Genomic DNA, 22,498 nt, shown 5'->3' with positions numbered 1-22,498 from the left:
TTCGGTGTTTATTTTTAATATGTTGTCCTTTATGAAAAATCATGACTTTTAAATTTAGACATACAACACAGTAACAGGCCTTTTTGGCCACAAGCCTGTGCGGCCCAATCACACCCAATTGATATACGACCTTGGTATGTTTTGAACAGTGGGAGAAAACCAGAGCCCTTGGGGAAAACTCACACAGATGCCAGGAGAACAAACAAACTCCTTACAGACTGCAGGATTCAAACCATGGTCCCTGTAATAGCATTATGTTAACTGTGCCACCCCAAAAATTAATCTGACAATTCAGCACAGAGTAACTGTAATTTAATGGCATTGCTATTAAATATGGACTGAAGACTATATTCTAAACAATCTGAAGGTAGTTTTAGAATGCTTGCCATGAAATGCAGAGTAAATAAATGGCCTCCAACTGAATTCATTTAGTAAAATTTGTGATCAGCCATGTTTTTATACTGGTAATTGATCATATTAACTGCTTCTCAAGTTATCCTTGATTTTGTTGCCTCTGGAGTTTTTTAATGTTCAAAAATTATTTGCCTATTCTTTTGAATATCCCAAAATGTATTTAATACAGGTTTACGGGGTTTTAATTGTCCAGCTCAGGACAAACTCTCTTTGTCTGCATGCTTGGATCTGTGGGGCTGGGCTAGTTGACAATGCAAACCGTCAGATGCAATCTTAGAAATACTCAGAGGTTTTTATCATTTTTTTTTGACCTGTTGCTCAGCAATATTCCATTAAACAAGGTCAATTTTGAGGAATTGCAGCCAACAAAACCAGGTGAATTTAAACGTATCAAGGAAATTGTGTTTCAGGAGAGGGATGGGATCCAGAGTCCCAGTGAGTGAATGAGAAACGGGAATGTGGCCATATGCAAAATCATGAATTCTTGAAAGGCTCCAACTAATGGTAAGTGTGGAGAAAAGATAGAAGTTTAAAGGCCTGTTAGCCTAACATCTGAATTTGGAAAACACTGGAAATTTAAAAGCAAATAATTGGGATGGCAGAATTCTTAGAAAATATCAAGCAAATGCAATATAATTTTATGAACAAGAAATTGAAGTGGACATTAATTTGAGTTCTTTGTGGATTCAAGAAGCAGGATGGATGAAGAGGAAGCCATTAATGTGCATGTGCACTTGAAAGTACCTCTTGCAGGGTTTTGAACCAAAATGTTGAACTTTCCTTTGGGTCCAGACTTTAATTGACCCACTGAATTCCTCCAGCAGTTTTTTAAATCTCCCATTGATGACCTTGGAGATTTTCCCAAACCTACAAATTGCAGATGGCTCCTTCCACCCTTGCCCTCTCCCCTCCCCCGCCAACAACATAACCCTTCCCTGGAACACTCCACCTCTTTTCATCCTTACATTTACAATTTAGGAAGTGCACCATTCCCTTTGCCATTTTGTCCTTCTAAGCTTCAATTTACAATCTTATCCTTAATCTTTTAAGAATGACACAAAATGCCAGTTGCTGCGATGAAGCCCATTCTTTGTCTCGTTTCCCTGTAACCTTGCAATTTAATTTCTCTCACATGCCAACCATTCCTTTGCCTCCACAGATTCTGCTTGACAGACAGACATATGCTCACACAGACACTAACCACTGCATTTTAATGTTATTGTGCATGAGTGAGGATTTTTAAAATTTACATATCCAGCACGGTAACAGGTCATTTCAGCCAACGAGTGCATGCTGCCCAATTACACCCAATTAACCTACACCCCCAGTATGTTTTAAACGGTGAAAGGAAACCGGAGAACCTGGAGGAAACCCACAAAGACACTGGGAGAATGTTCAAACAGACAGCATGGGATTCGAAACCTGGTCCTGATCGCTGACGCTGTAAAGGCATCGCACTAACTGCTATGCCAACCGTGCCGCCCTTGATGCTGACACTCACTCCAAGTGTTATTTTTGTATATTCGATAATAGATATACCAATTTGCACCTAATATTCCATTTAACCAATTCTCCCATCTAAATCTATGTTAATCAGAAGCTTCTTTAAACTTGCTCAAAGTGCGTCCTTTGTTTTGTATTCAATGGGTTAAAATAAAATAAAATAATTCCTTTGTGTAATTATTGCTGCATTAAAATTGGTGACTTGTTACATAAGGATGAATTCAACATGATTTATTATTCCTATCTTTAAAACCATCCAACTTTCATCCTTTCCATATGAGTAACCTCCCTTAGACCAACAATCCTGTGGTGAATAAACTCCAGTTCACAACCATTTTGCTCCCTGATACCATCCAGCCCTACAATCAGCTGTCTGGGCCTATATCCAGCAATTCTCTCTAAATATCTTCAATACTCTAACTTTTTTCCTTTAAGGCACTGATCCAAACCAAACCATTTGACCAGTTTCTTGATAATCTTTTAGCAATTGTGCCCAATTATGTTTGATCATCTTTCTGTGAATTATCATCACGTTAGCAGCTCCAAATAGCACATCCAAATGAGGAATAGTGGATGATAAGGTCAGCAGCTTATGACAAAGAGGAAGCCATTAATGTGCATATGCACTTGAAAGTACCTCTTGCAGGGTTTTGAACCAAAATGTTGACCTTTCCTTTGGGTCCAGACTTTAATTGACCCACTGAATTCCTCTAGCAGTTTTTAAAATCTCCCATTGATGACCTTGGACCCAGCTTAAGAAGGGGAAGTTAACTTCACAGTGGAGGGTGTGGAGCCTCAATCTCACTCTCTGTTTAATTCAAGTACCTTTAACAAACCTGTTGCCTTGTGATATACTTACATTAATCTTGCTATTTAACTAGGGTAGGGTTTTGGTGGTTGCGGCGGGGGAGGAAATATTGATTGTAATCCTTGTGCATATTTTCCCTTTTGGGAACATCTGATAAATGGCAGTCTCTTTTTTTGATGCATTTAAATCAATAAAGGAAAGCTTTCCTTTTATAATTTGAATAATTTATCACCTGAGAGAAACTCTGATAAAATATCAGTTAAAACTATTAGTATATTGTTAAATTAAGTCTTAAAAAATAATGAATGTTTCAGCTGGGACATTTACCCTTATGGCAGGTACTAAACAAATGCAGGTTGTGATTCTTATAACCAAGGAAATGTCAGAAAATAGTAATTGATACTTTTGCTCTATTTCATTGCTACTTAACAGGGTTGAGATAATTTTCATTTGTTTTCTTTTGCCAGCTGGTGATAAATAATTATGGATAATCAGCCAACAAACATTTTTCTACATTGCATGCTTTTAAACTGTGTGTGTGTATTGGTAACCTGAAGTACTTGTCAAAAAAAAACTTTTCAAAATAAATTGTCAGGAGAGATTAAGTGCTGAAAACTTGAGAACTTATTTTATTTTAAAAGTTTCAGTTTGATTAGCCGGTTGCAGATACCATGCTAGAAATTACATGCATATAATACTTGCTTTATTCATGTTTGTAAGATCCTTAATAAAATGCAAGGCTTAAATTCTCACTAAAACGGAGTCCATATCTTTTTTAAATTCTATTAATCGAGGTGTACAGTTTCAGCAGATAGTTTTAAAATCTTGTTCACTGCAACCGATAGAACAGCATCTTTTTGAGAAGGTCATCTCTTCTTCTCTTTTGTTTCTGAGAAATCTGGACCAGGGTAGTTTCTGGTTCGGGGATGATCTCTGGATCATATCACTGCTTCTGTCAATCTGGTGGAAGTATTTATTAACATCAGATGCAAATTTATCATCAGTCAATTTATCATGTTCATTGCCAAACGTCATCTGAGAGTTCAGATAGTTTTTATTGTTTAAGGCCATGATGGGATCTAGAAGAGAAAAGAATTAGTCAGTAACCACTGCCATATAATTGAAATTAAGTTAATTTTTTATCCATACATACATATTTTTAGACAGTATTCATCAATCTGGAGTATGTTCTCTGCTTTAAAGTTAGTGTTATGTGTCCGTAGACAGCTGATTAAATGTACTTTGATCTCCATGCCGTCAGAGTGGCAAGTGTCCATAATGATTAAACAATGTGGGACCAAAAGTCTACATGTGCTGCAATAGAAAGATGTTGAAATGCTAAGTCAATAAACCACCGATTAACAAGAGGACTATATTACATTATTTACCCATTCTGACGCCTGCTAATAAAAATTAATTAGCTGTGGGCAAACGTAAATTTTCTAAAGATTAGGGAATTGCTACTTTTCTATTTCCCTACTTACATCCACCAATGAGAACTCCACTCTGGTGTTATTGATTTCAAAGTTTGTGATCACCACTTAACAGTTGGAAGATTTGTTATGTTACACAATGACCTAATTATTATAGGAAAGAACAGGGAGATAGATGGTTACTGCATCTGATATCAATTCAGACTTGTTTTGTTTCTTTCTCCAATAAAATACATTAAACTCCTTATTTCATGGAATTATAAGATTATCAATAATTTAGAGACATTGACTAATAATTAGACACAGATAGAACCTATTTGGACCATGGTGTCTGTGTTGATTTCCATCTGAGCAATCCCATTTGTCATTTAACCAACCGACACATCTTTGGGATTTGAGAGGAAACAACTATGGAGTGAAACTATTAGAGGAAGAGTACAAATCTATATTGAGAGCACTGAAGGTCAAGATTGAACTTGGGTATGGAGCTATGAGGAATGTGTATCACTGCTGCATCACCTGGTCCAGTAAAGTTTGATGAAGGTATAATGTTGATTGCTAATAAAATTGTTGTATCATTCTTTATGACCAGTATTTAGACGTTTATGTCCATGACATATTCACGTCGTGTCAGGTGTAGGGTATTCTTTTGATTTCCTTCTTCATATGTGCTTAAGGTTTTCCATCAGTGGCCTAAATTTATGGTTGTTAATCTGGCCTTTTCCTTTTTCCCACTGATGTCACTACATGCAGTGCGACAATATAGTGCACTGATGTCAATAAAGTGTAGGAATTTCTGGTACATTGGGCCATGAAGTATAAGACTGGAAGAATATTAATTCTCCAGTATACTGAAATTAAAGAGAAACAACTAAAGAACCAAAAGAGCACATGAGAGGGAAACTTCCTTTAAACCTTTTTTAAGTTTCTCATCATTCTGCCCCATGCAAGCAGTGCTCAGAATTGGGTGAACTGAGACCAGACAACAGCTTTAGAATACCACATCTTTATTTTTAAATGATATAACCTGTTTAAAAATGGACTGCATGTATGCATTTTAATTCACTTTCTTGACCTGTTTGTTTATTGAATAGTTGAAGTTAAACAGGACTGTCTGCAGATGCTGAAATACAGAAAAATGCTGGAGGAACTCAGCAGAGATAAATAACCAACATTTTGGGCTTGAGCCCTTCATCAAACTATGAGCAAAAAGCAGACAGGTGCCTGAATAAATTTTTAATAAATTAATAAAATATTTTATTTAATCTAATTTGAATTTAAAACTTACCCTGTGCAGCCAAGTCCAGGTTTCAAGAAAAGCAGTGTGTTTCTGACCACCCTTGTCTAATGCCAGGAGAGACCTAGACTTTTCCACAATTACATACATTAACACATCATAATACCTCCAATTCTCCAGCAAAAGCTGAAGGAATGCTAGTTACTTATGAATAAAGTTGAATAAATGTTTTAATAATTTGTGAGCTTTTTTTTCTTGCAGTGACTGTGGAAAGTGACTGTACACATATAAACTTTAAGATAAATATTCAAGTTAAAGATTACTCTTACATGTACCAAGATGCAGTGATAATATTTGTTTTGTGAGTGGTGCAGCTGGATATCCCAAATATAGTACAGCAAAGAAGTCACAGACTGAAGAGCTGACACAGTACAGAAATACAAGACACAGAACTGATGTGCAGACAAAGATTAAAAGTGATTGGAATTCCTGTTCCAATTACTCTTGCATTAGTTGGCTCTATCTTTGGTTCAATAAGTGACTCTATGAATAACATTCTTATTCTAAAATATTTTCTTGTAATATTTAATGAGGGTCAGAATATGGAACATTTGAATACTCACAGGTTCCATCACTAGGTATCCTTGTCCAGCGAGAGCTGCCACAGATATAGACAAAAGCTCGAATTAAATCCCTCCCACACAGCTTGGCCCTCGATGACCAGTTTGGCCGGGAAGAGGCAACAGTGCGGTGGAACGGGAGTAACAGGCCAATAACCAGAACACAGGCCAGACACTTCATCTCTGTTTACTAGTTTGTGTTTGGGGAATCTCTAAAACGACTGGGTTCAGACTGTGGCAGGATGTCTCCACTGCTGCAACCTTGCTTTCAGCTTCAGCTCTGAACCTATCCAGTTTCTCCCCCTTTTATACTTCTGTTACTTCTTTGCCATGAATCATCTACTTTTATTCCTTGTCCCTCCCACTGACCTACATCACCAACACACCCCTGAACTAACCCCACCTCCCAGCTTTTCTCTCTCATCCTAACAAGTTAGTACGGCGTCATTCAGTAATCCCTATCTCTCTTCTCAGAATGCATCCACTGCTATTTTAACCTTCTAAGCTTCACTTTTCACTTTTGTCCACAATGTTAATCTTACAGTTTTAGTTCTCCATTTTTGCAATTGTTTCCTTCTATTGATTAAACATTTATGCTCTCCATTTTATAGCCCTAGTACAATTTCTATCTATTCAGCTTTATTCCTTGCCTGGAGTTAGGACCCTACAATTTCTTGCCTCCTGCAATTTCATTATTCACCCTGGTGCCTTCGCAATTTCTTTCCCCCATTTTGATTCTGCTGGTTCTTGATTCAACCAGCATTTTGTGACTAAACTGTGTTGAGATAGTTCTTCCTCGTACTGCAGAATCAGAAGCATATATTGCTTGAAAAGCGGTCATTTGATCCACTGTGTCAGAGGCACAGCAAACATAATGTAGAGCCTAAAGAGGGTGAGACTGAGGAATTAATAAGAAATGAGGAAATGCAAGATAATTTAAGGTAATATTTTTCCAACAATTTTCACAGTGGAAGTTGGCAAGATGTTGAAGTCTCGAAGCGAGGAATTATGTAAGCAATATAATTAAATAAAGTCAATGTGTTTTTTGTGAAAATAATCATGTTTGATAAATTTGCCAGTTATTTGTGGGGAAGTTACCAATGAATATAATTCAGATGATGGTTGATAAGGTGACACTTAATATCCTGGTACACAAGATATAAACTCATGTTAGTGGATTAAATACTGTTTATCACCTAGAAGATAGAGGCAAAATAAATAGTTCTTTTTTTTTTCCATTTTGTGAGTGTGGGAGTGTGACTCAGAATTAAAATGGTTGGGCATAAGTGACCTCCCAGTGATCTTCTCCAGCATTTTGAGTTTTTTACTTACTATCTATAATTGATGACTTGGAGGAGGGAGCGGAATGTAGCATCCAAAAATGCCAGTAAAACTGGAGGGTTATAATATGATGAGGATATTTAGACACTGCAATATAGTTATGTTGCAAGTGATTGAAAAGTTGGTGAATATAGTTTAATGTGGGAAAGTATGAGGTCACGTACTTACACTGGAGTAATCAAAAGACATATTACCAGATAGGGAGAGGCTGAGCATCTGGATTATTCTTGTGCATGAACCACAATAAATTAACAAGCAGATGAAGCATATAGTTAAGAAGGCAAATGGTGATGATGCTCTGTAAAATTGCTGTTATTTAGAAATGGGTAGACTAACAATGGAGTCAGTGCAGAAGAGCTTCACTAGCTAAATCCTGGGATGAGAAGGTTGAACAACTGAAAACATTAAATTTATTTGTATTCCTTGGAGTTTAGCAGAATGATGGGTGACCTTCTTGAAACATTTAAGATCTTGAGGGGATGTGACAGGATAGAGATTGAGAAGTTTCCATTAATGGGAGAGTCTTGAATGAGGAATCATAAGAGGGGTCTTCATTTAACCTGAGGTGCATAACAATAACTTCCCTTGGTAAATCTCTGAAATCCTCTTCTCAGGATGTTGTGGACACTAGATCACTGGATCACTTTTGGCACAGACTAGAAGGGCTGAAGAGGCCTGTTTCTGTGCTGTTATGTTCTATGAATGCTTCTGAAGAAGAGGTAAATAAATTATTTAATACTCAGGGAATTAAAGACTGGAGAACTGGATGAGAAAGGGAGATCATTCTTGATCATATTAAATTAAATTTAGACATAGGCATGCAGCACAGTAATAGGCCCCATGAATCCATGCCGCCCAATTTACACCCAATCAACCTACACTCCCGGTATGTTTCGAATGGTGGAAGGAAACCAAAAACCCATGCAGACACAGGGAGAATGTACAAACTCCTTACAGAGAGCACAGAATTCAAATCCCAGTCCCGATCGCTGGCGCTGTAAAGGCATTGCACGAACCATGCCACCTCCTGAATTATAGGATAGGCATTATGGACCTCTATTACTCCTATTTCTTCCATTTCCCACCAGAAGAACTAATTCACTCTTAGATCAATTGAAATATCTTTTTCTGCTGCCCATTCATTGCTCATAAGGGTTCCTTCCTGTATTTCCTCAATTCTCTGTGGCATCCATTTCCTTGAAATCTCCTCAAAATCATCTACAGTATCCTAACTGTAGTTTGCTTATTCTTGTAATAAATAACCTCCTCTTCTGCTGTTATCAGATTTGCAGTTTTGTACAGTATTTTAAAATTTTGTGTTTTAAAGGTCTTGATGAAGGCTTTTAATCCAAAGTATTGACAATTCTTTTTCTTCCACTGATGGGACTCAACCTGTTGAGTTCCTGCAGGAGATTATTTGATGCTTCGGATTCCAGCGTCTACAGTTTCCTGTGTGACTCCTTGTATTTTAAACTGTTGCTTTTGATACATTTACTGCACTTTTAAAAAAAAGTTAGGTGTGAAAATAATTAGTTGTTTGGTGACACTGAATACATTCAAACAACATTTGTACATCACCAGTTCAACCCTTGAGGTTATACTCTCAATTTATGCATTATTTGTTAAGGAAGTGCCAAACTCGTACGCTTCGTTCTCCAGGTCAGTCATGAAACTGACCCTTTATTTTGAAATAAAAATGCACAAAAATGCTGGAGGAACTCAGCTGGTCTTGCAGTGTCACTTGACATTTCGGGTCTGAGCCCTTCCTTGATGAATTGAATGTATTGAAATATCAGCATGTAACATGTTCAAACAGCAGTTGCAATTTACATAGCAACATTCACAAACTAATTAATAATCCTATGCACTTGTTGTGGATGAAGGAAATATGGTAAAAAGCTGTTTATATAATGACATTTTATTCAAAGTAGTTAATAATTTCTTGGGAGATCAGACAATAATCAAAAATCACAACATTCTAAATAGTTTGGATACAAGGACAATGCTTGACTACATCTGATGCAAACTAGTATTTTTGTTCGGTTAGTGGTTTGGTAGCGATCTGGAACGTTTGACACTCCTATTCAAGAGTTAAAAATAGAGTTGCTTACATGTGACAACTGCCTCAACTTTTGCATGTATTGTGCCTCGGAAGTTGACTCTTCCAATCATTCATGACGTGTTTTCTCTAAGCTTCTGGTACATTTCACAATGGTAAATACAATACAAAATGAAAACAAACACTGTCTATCCAATCTCTCCTCATAAACAAAACATTCCATTCCAAGAAATATTTTAATAATCCTATTTTGTACCTATCCAGTGCAGTCACTCCCTTCCCACAGTGTACTGTCTAAAATGATACCCAATACTCCAAATGTTTCCTCATTAATGTTACCATAATCTTCTTGTTCTTGTGTTCTCTGTCCCAGCTACAGAATACTAATATCATGTCTTCTTCATTATATTATCTAACAGTGCAGAGATCCTTGGATTTGTACACCAAGGTCCCTCTTCAATACTCACTGTGGCTCTACTACTCATGGTCTTTGTCCTCCCGAAGAGTATAACCTCATCTTTCAGAACTAATTACAACTTTGTCTATCTCACAAATGATTTCTACCCTCCTCACTCTCAAGAGTGGGGGGTGGAGTAGTCAGGGATAGTATCATGGCTGTAGAAAGGGAAGATACTTTAGAGGGAGTGTCTACTGAGGCATTGTGGGTGGAAGTCAGAAACAGGAAGGGAGCAATCACTGTACTGGGAGTAATCTATAACCCTTGGGACACCGAGGAACAGATAAACAGGTAGATTTTGGAATGGTGCAAGAATTACAGGGTTATTGTTTTGGGAGACTTCAACTTCCATAATATTGATTGGCACTTCCTGATTGTGAGAGGGATAGATGGGGCTGAATTTGTCAGATGTGTCCAAGAAGGATTCCTGACACAATATGTGGACCAGCTGATGAGAGGAGAAGCCATACTGGATAGTGACCACAACTCTCTGAACTTTAGCATAGCTATGGATAAGGATAAATCAGACAAAATAGGAAGGTGTTTAATTGGGGAGGGATGAGGCAGGAACTAGGAAGAGTACATTGGAAACAAATGTTCAAGGGTGAAAGCACAGAACTAATGGGGAGGAAATTTAGGGATCACTTGTACTGGGTTCAGGATAGTTTATCCCACTGGGACAGGGAAAAGATGGTAGGAAAAGGCAACTGTGGTGGACGAAATAGCAGCTTGTCAAGAGGAAGGAAACATAAATTAGACATAGGAAGCAGGAAATGGGAAGGGCTCATGAGAAGTATATGGCAGCCGAGAAAAAGCTGAAGAAAGGACTTAGGAGAGTTCAAAGGGGGCACGAGAAGGCCTTGTCATGTAGGATTAAGGAGAACCCAATGCTGTTCTATGTGTATGTGAAGAACAGAAGGATGACGAGAATGAAGGTGGGGCTGCTTAAGGATAAAGGTGGCAACATGTGCCTGGAGGTGGAGGAGATTGGGGAGGTCCTAAATGAATACTTTGCTTCAGTATTCACTGGAGAACAGGACCTGGATCAGGGTGAGGCCAGAATAGAACAGGCTTCTGTGATGGACAGTGTTGTGATTAAGGAAGAGGAAATGTTGAATCTTCTTAAAAACATTAAGACTGATACATCCTCAGGGCCGAATGTGATATACCCCAGGTTGCTTTAGGAAGGAAGAGAAAGTTGAGACATTGGCTATGATCTTTGAGTCCTCCTTGGCCACAGTGGAGGTACTGCAGGATTGGAGAATGGCAAATGTGGTCCCTTTGTTTAAATAAGGTAATGGTGGAATCCTGGGAATTATAGGCCGGTGAGTCTTATGTGAGTGGTGTGCAAACTAATGGAGAAGATGCTTAAAGATTGTATCTATGAACATTTGGAGAAGTGTAGTCTACTCAAGGATAGTCACTATGGTGTGAATGAAAGGTCACCATCACAAGCCTAATTAAGTTTTTTGAGGAGGTAACAAAAGTAATTGATGAAGGCAGGGTGGTAGATGTGGTCTATATGGATTTTAGTAAGGCATTTGACAAGGTCCCCCATGAGATACTCATTCAGAAATCATTAAGCATGGGATCCATGGTACCCGAGCTGTGTGAATGTAAAATTGGCTTGCATGTAGAAAGCAGAGAGTAGTAGTGGATGGAAAGTATTCTGCCTGGAGGTCAAGTGAGTAGTGGAGTTCAGCAGGGATCTGTTCTGGGATCTTTGCTTTTTGTGATTTTTATAAATAACCTAGATTAAGAAGTGGAAGGATAGGTCCATAAGTTTGTGGATGATACGAAGTTTGGAGGAGTTGTAGATAGTACTGAAGATCGTCGTAGGTTACAAAAGGAATATAGACAGGATGTAAGGTTAGGCACAGGAGTGACAGATTGGGGTTCAATCCAGAGAAGTGTGAGGTGATGTATTTTGGAAAGTCAAATCTGAAGGTTGAGTACAGGGTTAATAGTTGGATACTTAACAGTGGGGAAAAACACAGGGTCCTTGGGTTCCAAATCCATACATCTCTCAAGGTTGTCATGCAGGTTGGTAGGGTAGCCTGGATTTGAAAATATCTTATGAGGCAGGTTAGCAGAGCTGGGACTTCTGTCTTTGAAGTGAAGTCTGAGAGGAGACGAAATAGAGGTCCACAACATTCTGAGAGACATAGATAAAGTGGACAGCCAGTGCCTTTTACCCAGAGCAGGAAAAGCTAACATCAGGGGACATATCTACAAAGTGAAGGGAGTAAAACTTTAGAGGAGACATCAGGGGCAAGTTTTTTTTATACAGAGTTGGGGGTGCCTGCAATGAATTGGAGGTGGAGGATGAAATATTTTAGGGGCATTTAAGAGATTTTGACAGGCATGTGAATGAAAAAACGTAGAAGGTTATGGGGTAGGAGTATATAGGGCAACACAACATTGAGAGCCAAAGGGCTTGTACTGTGCTGTAATGTTTTATGTAACCAATTGTTGCATCACCAGCATAAATGTTAATCACACCTCCTATGTTTATATACAAATCTTTAATCTATGCAATGAACAGCAAGAGCCCCAACACTGATTCCAGTGGTACACGACTGATTGCAGGTTTTCATTCACAAAAACAACACTACTTCCTATTACCAAATTATTTTTGGATCCACTTGGCTAATGTTCCCTGGATTCTATGGGCTCTAACATTTTGGGTCAAGCTTCCACGAGCAGCCTTACTAAAATCCACATGGTCTATGTCAACTGCACTGTTCCATCCAATACAATTTGGTCTCTATTTGAAAAATTCATTTGAATTGTCCAGATCTCATCTGAACAAAACCAGTTTAATTAAAAACAATCTGCTGGAGGACCTCAGTGGTTCGAGCAGCATCATTGGGAGAAAAAGAATGGTCAATGTTTTGAGTTGGAAACATTGTGAGCGCTGCTGCACAAATAATTCTGACACAAAGTCCACAGACTGTACAACAGGCTTTAATTAGCTTAAACGTACACACCAGGTCTCAGTATACTGGTGGCTCCACATGTCTTTCTGTTCCCAAAGGGGTTGGCTCGAGTCTTCATAAAGGCCTGTGATTGACAGAAGGAAAGTGGTGCCAGCCTCCCAGGTTGCCTTCCTGCAGGTACAGTGGTTGCCCCCTGCAGTAGACTGGTAGGAGTGTGGTCAGTGTAGTGGTTGTATCACCACAGGAATTATTTTTTTCTGCCATTGATGTTGCTTTACCCTCGAGTTCTTCCAACAGATTGATTTTGCTGCAGATTCCAGCATTTGAAGTCTTGTGTCACGAGGCTGATTATCTTTGATTTAACCATGCCTTTCCACATGCAGATTAATCTGTTCCCTCAGGATTTTTATTCCAATATAAGTACTGTGACCGATTATTTTGTGTTTGTATTGAATATAGATATGTTTTTGGGAGATAAATTGGGGCAGGTTTTTTAGTGTCGGTCACATACAAACACTTTAAAACAGATCTTATTTAAAATACTGGAGCTCTGCTCATGCTAGACATATCGGCGCCAAGAGTCTTTACAAAAGCTTTGGTGAGTGCCCAAGAGACTTCACTAATGGATTGTTGTTTACAAAAAGGCAACAGATGAAAGAACTTGTTGGAGCTGCAGACTGTCTGAAGTGAAACTTGCTGTTCTAAGAGGATCATGTGGTTTTGCAAGCAGAGAGGGGAAAATAGGTTTTCTCTCTGAGACAGAGGGATTTCAGTTCTGCAGTTGTATAGTCAACTGCAGCAGTTGGGACTGGAACAGGACACCTTGGAAAGCTTGTGGAAAACCCCATTTGGAAGACGGGTTGTGAATGCTTAGTTCAGCCTGGTGTAAGCCCTTGTGGTTCATGCAAGAGGAGAGGACTGGGTGCCTAATGTTTCACTTGCAATAAGAGAAACAAAAAGGTTATCATCTGGAGAACCCTGAGGGGGCAAATTTCTTCGGTAAGACACTGAAGTGGCTGATTAAAAAGGAATCAGTTGTGGGTGTCCAGTGAACAATGAATCTCTCTCTGAAAACCAACAAGAACCTTCCTGAGCAGTACCCATTTACCTTTCAAGCACCAAAGCCTGGTGAACTTTATAAATGTTAAATTCTGTGCACAATATAAGAATTGCCTGCAACCAGTGAACTTGGAGGAATGAGGTGAGATTGGACTGAATCAAAGAACTTTTCTGAACTTACACACACATTACATACACGTGCTTAGAATTAGAATGGGGTTAAGTTAGGTTAGTTAAGTCAATAGTGATAAGTTAAAATGTGATTCTGTTTTCATGTTTAAAGACAATTAAAAACAACTTTTGTTTGAGTAACATTTGTCTTGGTGAATAACTATTGCTGCTGGGTTTTAAAGTCCTCTGGGCTCGTAACAGTACCAATGATGGAGATAAGCTGGAGGAACTCAACTGGTCAGGCAGCATTCATGGTTGGAAATTATCAGTCAATGTGAAGTGTTGACTGACCATTTTCTATCCATCGATGTTGCTTGACCTGCTGAGTTCCTCCAGCTTCTCTTTGTTTGCTCAAGTTTTCAGCCACGTGTAGTTATTGTGCTTTCCCAGTAGCACTGATGTTGAACTTAAAGGTCTGCAATAATCTAGATCATCCATATTGTCTTCTTGAATCAGGATTTCACATACGTTGTCCTCCTGTCATCTGGTACCTCACCTAGGTCAGTCAAGATTTAAACAATTCTGTTTTCCCTTGCCTCCCATAGCAGCCTTTGATATATTTCATCAGGTCCTAGGATTTATCCCCCTTTTTAGTCTGCCAAGACACCAAGTAGTTTTTCCTTATGAATGATAATATGTTCTACAATTTAGCCAAGTTACATCAAATGGAGGAGTAAAGAACATGCAAGATGCAACAGTTGAGTGATTAACATTTCTGTGCAGTGGGACCGTTTTATTACTTTAAGTATTTTAGAATTGCAGATGTATTAATTAGATAAGGAATTTTAGTTAATTTTTTTGTCAACTGTTAATTTTGTGCTTTGACTCAGAAGATGATGTAATAATCTATAACATCAAGAAGAGATGGTGGGCACTATTGGTAAATGGAGAAGGGGTATTCATTGGTATACCAGTTAGATGAATTACTCATGCAGACAGCAGTGGTAGACGCTACCCGTTCCTTTTTTTAAATTCTCTCCCTATTCCTTTCCCTCTCTTTCCCCTTCTCCTCCTTCTCCTTTTCTTTGCAGCCAAATTGCAGATGGTGCTCTGCAACAGTATAAAGGCATTTGACTGCTACAAGATGACCTGACGCACAGTAACCGAGGAAGTGGAATCTCTTTTGTTTTGATACATTTCAGGGTTAACTGTCCAGCAGTCACAGGAAACTGTAGTCTTTGTGAATCACTATTTGCATGTTCTGGCAAGAGGGAATAAAATGAGGACATCACTCTTTGTATATACAACTGTGATGAACACACATCCGGATGTTACAAACATCTACAGCTCCTGTCAGGAACAATCTCTATATTATATATATACACACACACACACACACACACATTAAAAAAATATATGTACATAGTTCATAGATGTGGTGACTTGGCAAATCTCGCTTTATTGGGAGTTGAAGTTGTTGCTGGAAAAGGTGGGAGGTTCAGTTGAAACTGAAATAAGGTTCAGAGTGGATAATTTTCCTTAAACCTACAAATGTAGTGTTGCCATCTGCTGAAAATTATTTTTTTTCTTTCTCATCCTCCTCCAGCAGTTTGGCTTGATCTGTGTGACCAATGGCTATTCCTCCACTTTACTGATCTGCGATAAAATGTTTACCAATCTGCTTTTTTTTTGTAACTGGATTGTGCGGGAGCACTGAAGTCTGGATCAAGTTCGCAAGCTCTCCTTGAAGACGTCTGTGGTGGTCTAAGAGGATGTGAAATACTGCACCATGCACTAATATGAAGGTGTTGGCATCAAATCAGTTTTGCATGATATATTGATCCACCCATTGATCCATTCATGTGCACTTTCCAAGCTTTGTGTGGATGCCTAGTCAACAAGATACCAGACATCTAGGCACAATAATGGGGACCATGCCGACAAACTTTGCCATCTCTGTAATTATGTTTAATGATTAAATCTATTACACTAATAAAAATTACCTTTGTGGGTGGAGCCTGGTAAGTGGGGAACTCCCAAGATAGCTGCCCTTCTCTCTGCATGAGTAGATCAATTCAACTCGTAATCTTGCATACAAACAGATAATCAGGAAGCTCTATATAGATTAATGGGTTAGACCACATGCATTCATCTGTGGGCAAAGCTTATTCCGATACGAAGGCAGTCTAACATTTTTGTTGGCCTCCAGTTCATGATTCTGTTCAGGAAGTAATATTTTCAATGCTCATATTTACAAAGAGTTTGATTTTAACAGCTTCTATATTAAGGGCCTTAACATGGGCTGCTTCTGAAACAACTAGCTTTTCTAAGGTTGTCTGCCTACTCTCTATTATGTGCATAGAAACTCCCATACTAGGTACTGTGCATTGAAATGCAGAGCTTTTAGTAATCACCGATCTATTTATTTAACTATATTTAACCAACAATTTCTTTCAGGAATAAATCCTAACCATGTTTATCATTGTTTTGTCTCAGTCTTATTCCAGATGCTAACTGCAATGCTAACACATTTCCCAGAACCTTTTTATTAAGCACTGTTATCTTGGTAGAAGGCTGCTTGGATTTGATTTCATGGATGACATCTATTAATCTAATTAGTTGTACCTTCTCACATCCTACATACTTTGAATTAGCCACCACCTCTCTTCCACATTAATTATTGTAACATTCCTGAATCCTCTTCATCAAAGAAAAGGCCTTTTATTTTACTCCAGAATGGAAGCAGGCATGTCTTTATTGCGCAGCTACCTTTTGCATGCAGTGCTCAGCTCACAAGAATTCATACTTCTGAATTAACACCAGTAATGAAGAAATATGGCTGGGTTCAGGAACACTCCAGTTCGGTTGTGTCTCATGGGAGCCGCATCTGACAAAGACATGTCTTTTTGAAATTTATGGCTGAAAAGGGTTGTTTCCATGCAAAATTCCTGGGGGAAGAGAGTGGAGCGGGTTGGTCGACAGATCAATCAACTGCCCTCATCACTTTATTGCCCCAGAAAGACCAATTCGTTTCGAAAATTGTTCCAAAGTCAGTATTTGCATTGCTCTATTTAAAAAAAATGTTCCTGTGATTTTTTTTGGTTTTATTTAATCCCAAACTGCCTACCTCATTTCTCTTTCCCAACTCTCACAGAAAGGATTTGACATCTTCAAGCAACTAAAAGAGGCAGAGTTTTACTTACTCTCACGCCGGAGCATAGAGCAAAAGTAGAAGTTTCAAATTCATTTCCACTGGACGATTAATAATGCAGATGCCCCTTGCATTGCAGCTCTTTGGGTAACAGATGTTTTCCCTTTCAGAATTCGAAAAACATGACCCAAAGATTTGCGATGTGTTTGCACCAAGATCCAACCCGTGTCTTTCTGTTCATGTTGAAAGTAAGACACACCTGGGTAAAAGGTGTTATCAAAGCATCGAGAAAAAGTAGGAGAGCAACAATGGCTAAAGTGAACTCGCAAATTAGATTGTAGGATGATTCAGTCAAGAAGCAGTGGCAGATATGTAAGGGAATCTCTTAGAATAAACAGAACAGAAACATTTCAACAAGAAAGGTATGTTTCAAAGGGAAGAATCTACATCCTGGTTAAGCAAAAGAGTTATTGGTAGTGCCAAGCTTAAAAGATTAAAAGTAGTACCAAAAGTAGTAAAGAAACCCTATAATCATGGAAAAACAGGCAGCAGATCAAAGTATCGAACAGTATACAAAAAGAACAGATGGTCTGCTATTTCCTGATTGAACTGGGTATTTCTCAAGCTTCTCCTCAAGAGGTGGAATTTACCACATTTCTTCATGCACACTTAGCTGGATGGTTAAAATAAAACGCTCCCCAATATTTGAAGCTTTATTAAGAATGGATAATTTATTGAAGCCAAAAGCTGCAGGTTGATTTAAGAGATCCATACAGGAACAATTGTGTTCTATTCATACATTCTTGCTCATTGATTCACATTCTGCACCTTGGGTCTTTTTTTTAGATCTACTTATTAATGAAAAATGTACTCCGAGCCCTCCTTGCTTTCTCAATGACTTCAAATGTTGGCACTCCCTTTGGCATCTCAAGTCGTGTTCTCTCTGTATCAATTATGTTTTCTGCCTCATCTGGAAGATAAAATTGTGACAGAGACAATCCATATTTTGCCAGATGTTTAACAACCAGCAAAAGTTATTTTTTAATTGAAAAAAATGACACATAGATCTGTGACTGCTTTCATATTGGACAAATCCACACACAATGCCTTTCCTAATAAGTTTTGAACACTTCTTATGGTGATACAATCTGAAAGTGGTAGCCATGGCATGAAGACAAATTGTACAACTTTAGAAATAATGCAACAATCTTATTATTTTATGAGGCATGAATCAGTCAGTGGAAAAGGTCAATGATCTTATTATTACAACATTGGTGATATACTTAATATAACTGGCTGAAAAGTAAACAAAGCTTTATAAATACAAGCAACTTGAATACAGACTGGAATCAATATCGAAAGTTGAAGAATTGACAGTCAAATTAGAATTATCCCAGACTGCCACCTTCCGTCATGGAGGAGTTGGGCTGAAAGGCCAGTTCCCCACACTGTGACTCTCTGACAGGAATAGTTTTTGAAAGTTAAACTTTTAGAGGTATTTCAAAAAGCAACATACTTGAGCCAATAAAATGAGACCAGTAAAGGTCTCAATACCAAAGCTGAATGCAAATTTTATCATTTAATAACCTATTTCAAAAATTCAAAGTTAGCTTCAAGTAGATCATGAATGGTCTTTCTCCTGATTCATCCAATCACCTTGGTTCTGCAAGCCTCATCTTAGACTAACACCTGCTGCAGGGAAAATGTGGTGATGTTATTTAAGAGGGACAGCAGAGCATTTTGAAAAACTCAAATTGTCTTGTAAAAGGGAATTCATGTTTGACCAAAGTTTTGGAGTTCTTTGAAGAAGTAACATAAGCTATGGTAAAGGGGAAATCAGTGGATGTACTGATCTATGGAAAGTATTTGACAAGGCATCACATCAAAAATTATTATGAAAAATACAAGCTCAAGTTGCAGGTGGTAACAATATTCATGTGGGTACAAGATTGGCTAGATTGGAGACAGAGTGGGCATACATGGGTCTTTTAATGGTTGGGAAGATGTGTTGCAGGGATCATTAATAGGGCCTCAACTTTTAAAAATGACAGTGTAATTGCTACATTTTTTTAAAAAATCAGAGAAAGGAAAGAAAGTCAGGCATGAAAACTTGAGGTGGATACAAATGAATATAATATGCAAGTTAAATGAGTGAACCATAATCTGACAAATAGTGTATAATGTGGGAAATAGTGAAATTGTCCATTTAGGCAAGAAAAAGAAACCCAGCATATTATCAAAATTGTGAGGGATTATAGAGAATTGAGACACAGAGGGATCTGGGAGTCCTAAAGCATAATTCACAAAGGTTGGTACACAGGTACAGCAAATAAAAAATAAAGTCAATCAAATTTTTGGATTATTGCCTAGGGAATAAAATAGTAGTTATGTGTCACTTGCATAGGGATATGTGAGATCAGGACTATCTACTCTAAATCAGCCATTTTTAGCTTTTTTTTTGGCTTTGGCCTTCTTAGGACTCTGTTCACAGTTAATGGCTCTCTTCACTCTGAAGCAGTCAAGCTTTGGTTTCTTTTGTATGTTACATACAGAGAAAAGAAAATAAAAGTTTAGCTTGAATGTGCTGTGCCCCCCCTCCCCCCCCCCCCCCCCCCACAGGGGGGCTGTAAGGCCCCATTGACAATGACTGGTCTAAATGATCTCCTTATTTAAATCATGATTTTACAGATTTAGATATAGAGGTACAGCATGGTAACAGGCCACAGGCCCTTATGGCCCGCAACATCAAATTACACCCATGTTAACAATTAACGTTCTAGCCCAAATGTCTTTGGAGTGTGTGAGCAAACCAGTGCATCCAGAAGGAAACCCAAGCAGTCAGAGAGCATGCACACTCCTTACCGACAGCAGTAGATTCAAAAATCGGGTCACTGGCCCTGTAACATCATTTCACTAACTACCATGCGATTTAAGTATATTTGAAGCTGTTCAAAGGAGATTAGTTGGAGTAGCACCCGGAATGGGCAGCTTCTTTTATAATGGAAGGGTGAGGCTTGCATTGGAGTTTAAGATGTGTAAAAGGGGACTTGATTAAAATATACAAGATCCTGAGGAGTCCTGAATGTGAAAGTAATATCAGTTCTAATAGGAGAGTCTGGAATGTGGGGTCATCCATTTAACACAAGAATGTGGCTTTTTTTTTTGCTTGGCTCTCTTCTCTCAAAGGGTTACAGAAGCAGAGAGGCAGCACAGTTAACATTCGAATCCAGCACTGTCTATAAAGAGTTCCTATGTTCTCCCTGTGTCTACATGGATTTCCCCTGGGCACTTGGGTTTCCTCCCACCTTTCAAAACGTACCAGGTGAATTGGGCAGCATGGGATCGTAGGGTGGAAGGGCTTGTATGTCTAAATTTAAAATATTTGTAAGGCAGAGTGGAAATAAACAAATAAAATAAATAAACAAACAAACAGGCAATAAGGAGAAAGATTAATGGGTTCTAGGCAGGAATGCAGGGTTAAGATTATTAGCAGACTGTAATCTTATTAAATGCCAGAGCAAGCTCAAGGGTTGAGTGGCCATCTCCTATTTCTAGCTATGTGATCAAAGTGAGGCTGGTGGGACTCTGTGGATCAGGCAGTATCCATAGTTAGAAATGGAGCTAAAAAGGTTATGGGAGATATCAAGTGCATAAATAAGGGAAAAATAATGGTCGATGGGCTGGGGAGGAGTCAAGAGGTGACAGGATACTGGATAGTTGGGAGAGGTGAGGGGTGTGTGGGGGGAGAAACCACTAAGAAGGGGTAGGGGAGAGGTTAGAAGGAAAAATGAGAATAGGAATACGTAAAGGAAAAATACTAACAATAGAACCAGGTGGAGATGAGGGTTACCGAACATTGAAAAATTCAATGTTTGTGACTTTGGGTTTAAGGTTGTCCGAAAGGAATAAGCTGTGTTGTTTCTCAAGTTTATGTTTTGACTTACTCTGTCAACAAAAGAGGCAGAAAACCAAATGTGGGAATGGTGATGGGAATTTAAATGGCTTGCAACCAGGAGCTGAAGCGTCGCCTAATCTGTGTTTGGTCTCACCAATGTAGAGCCACTCACTTTAGCAACTCATACGTGCCTTTGACTAATCTCGGTATTGAAAAGAATTACATCAGTTTACTTTGAAAGTCAAGCTTATTTTCTGAAGACCAGAGTTAGCAAATTATTGATTGAAGATCAGTGAGAATTTTGAATATTTTAATAGTAGTGAAACTACAGTTTGAAAATTTAAATGCTCTGAGTTAATCCAACATATTTTTTCTGTTTTTTTTGTAATGGGAGATTTTTGTTTTCTTAATTTGGTTGGTTTGTGCTAACACATTTCAATTTCATCTTTATGATCTTTAAATACTCAACTTGTGATCAGTTACAAAGAATTTTACTCATTAATCCAATGTACAAGCTTGAACAAAATTACAAAACCCTTTGTAACCTCACACTTATTAACTCATTCTGAACATCAGCAGAAATAACCCCAACCCTTCACTGAGCCAATAAAGTTATAGCTACACAATTGATTCATCTTACCTTTCATTCTCATCATTAAAGTTCCATATGCCACGTCATATTGATACGCTAAAATGAAGCTCAGGGGAACAATAGGTACCAGAAACCTTGGAGACTTCTTTTTCATGGCTCTGAACAAAGTAAACAACCCAGGACAAATTTTAGATATCCAAAATGCTTGTAACTCCTTCTAAAAATCTGTGCTGAACACTCTTCATGCATAATATTGGAGTGGTTCAGAAGGAGGTGCAAAAGACATATTCCGAGTAACCTAGGACCAGACACTCAACTTAGCTTAAAGGATCATTGACTTAGGAGCACAGAAACAGTCCCTTCGGCCAACTATGTCCATGCTGCATTTGGACATAGTCCCATTCTCCTGAATTATCTCTGTAACTAACATTACCTTGGATGATTCCTCTACTAATCTCTGTGACATCTCAAAGTCTGCTGTTTGTTCCTCATTCGGGAAGCTATCTATAATCTACTGGACTTTATCTCTTCTTCCTTCAGCATGCAAGATTGGGCAGAGTGATCATAGGGATTCCAGGCATCTGGAAGGATCTGCTGGGGTGGTGTGTCTTTAAGTGTTGAAGAAGACTTGGCTGTGGGCTGGTACCAGCAAGGAATCCACTAATAATTCCACTGTTTCTGGAAAGTGGAAGTGATTACATTCGAGGGGACACCAACAATACTGCTTTTCAACCACAATCAATGAAATTCAAAGATCATTTCAGAGCTTTCATGAACAACACAGAGCTATGTCATGACATCCAAAAACATGGCAGATTGATTTTTTAGCTTTATTAATTATTATTTATTGACAAGATCAATGCCCACAGCTTTCTAGTA

General features: G+C 38.4%; 1 protein-coding gene and 1 long non-coding RNA gene across 5 annotated transcripts in view; both read right to left on the bottom strand.

Moving 5' to 3' along the window:
- Positions 1-3,331: 3,331 nt before the first annotated feature.
- LOC138757168 (uncharacterized) lies at positions 3,332-6,990 on the bottom strand. Its single transcript, XR_011353388.1, has 2 exons — positions 6,019-6,990; positions 3,332-3,804 (listed from the first exon to the last, which is right to left on the bottom strand). It is a non-coding gene; the product is annotated as an uncharacterized lncRNA (long non-coding RNA).
- Positions 6,991-17,844: 10,854 nt separating this feature from the next.
- Positions 17,845-22,498, bottom strand: part of plgrkt (plasminogen receptor, C-terminal lysine transmembrane protein) — a 62,971-nt gene continuing 58,317 nt past the window's right edge. For all 4 annotated transcript variants that reach the window (XM_069924036.1, XM_069924043.1, XM_069924028.1 and 1 more), the window contains 2 exons: positions 21,668-21,777; positions 17,845-18,102 (listed from right to left, as the gene is read on the bottom strand). In XM_069924036.1, the coding sequence (XP_069780137.1) occupies positions 17,981-18,102; positions 21,668-21,777 (232 nt within the window). In that variant the 3' untranslated portion in view covers positions 17,845-17,980. The remainder of the gene's footprint in view (positions 18,103-21,667; positions 21,778-22,498) is intronic.

The sequence above is a fragment of the Narcine bancroftii genome, chromosome 1 (assembly GCF_036971445.1).
Source record: "Narcine bancroftii isolate sNarBan1 chromosome 1, sNarBan1.hap1, whole genome shotgun sequence".
In the NCBI taxonomy this organism is placed as follows: domain Eukaryota; kingdom Metazoa; phylum Chordata; class Chondrichthyes; order Torpediniformes; family Narcinidae; genus Narcine; species Narcine bancroftii.
The sequence above is the reverse complement of the archived record's forward strand: the minus strand, read 5'-3'. Positions and strand labels throughout refer to the sequence as shown.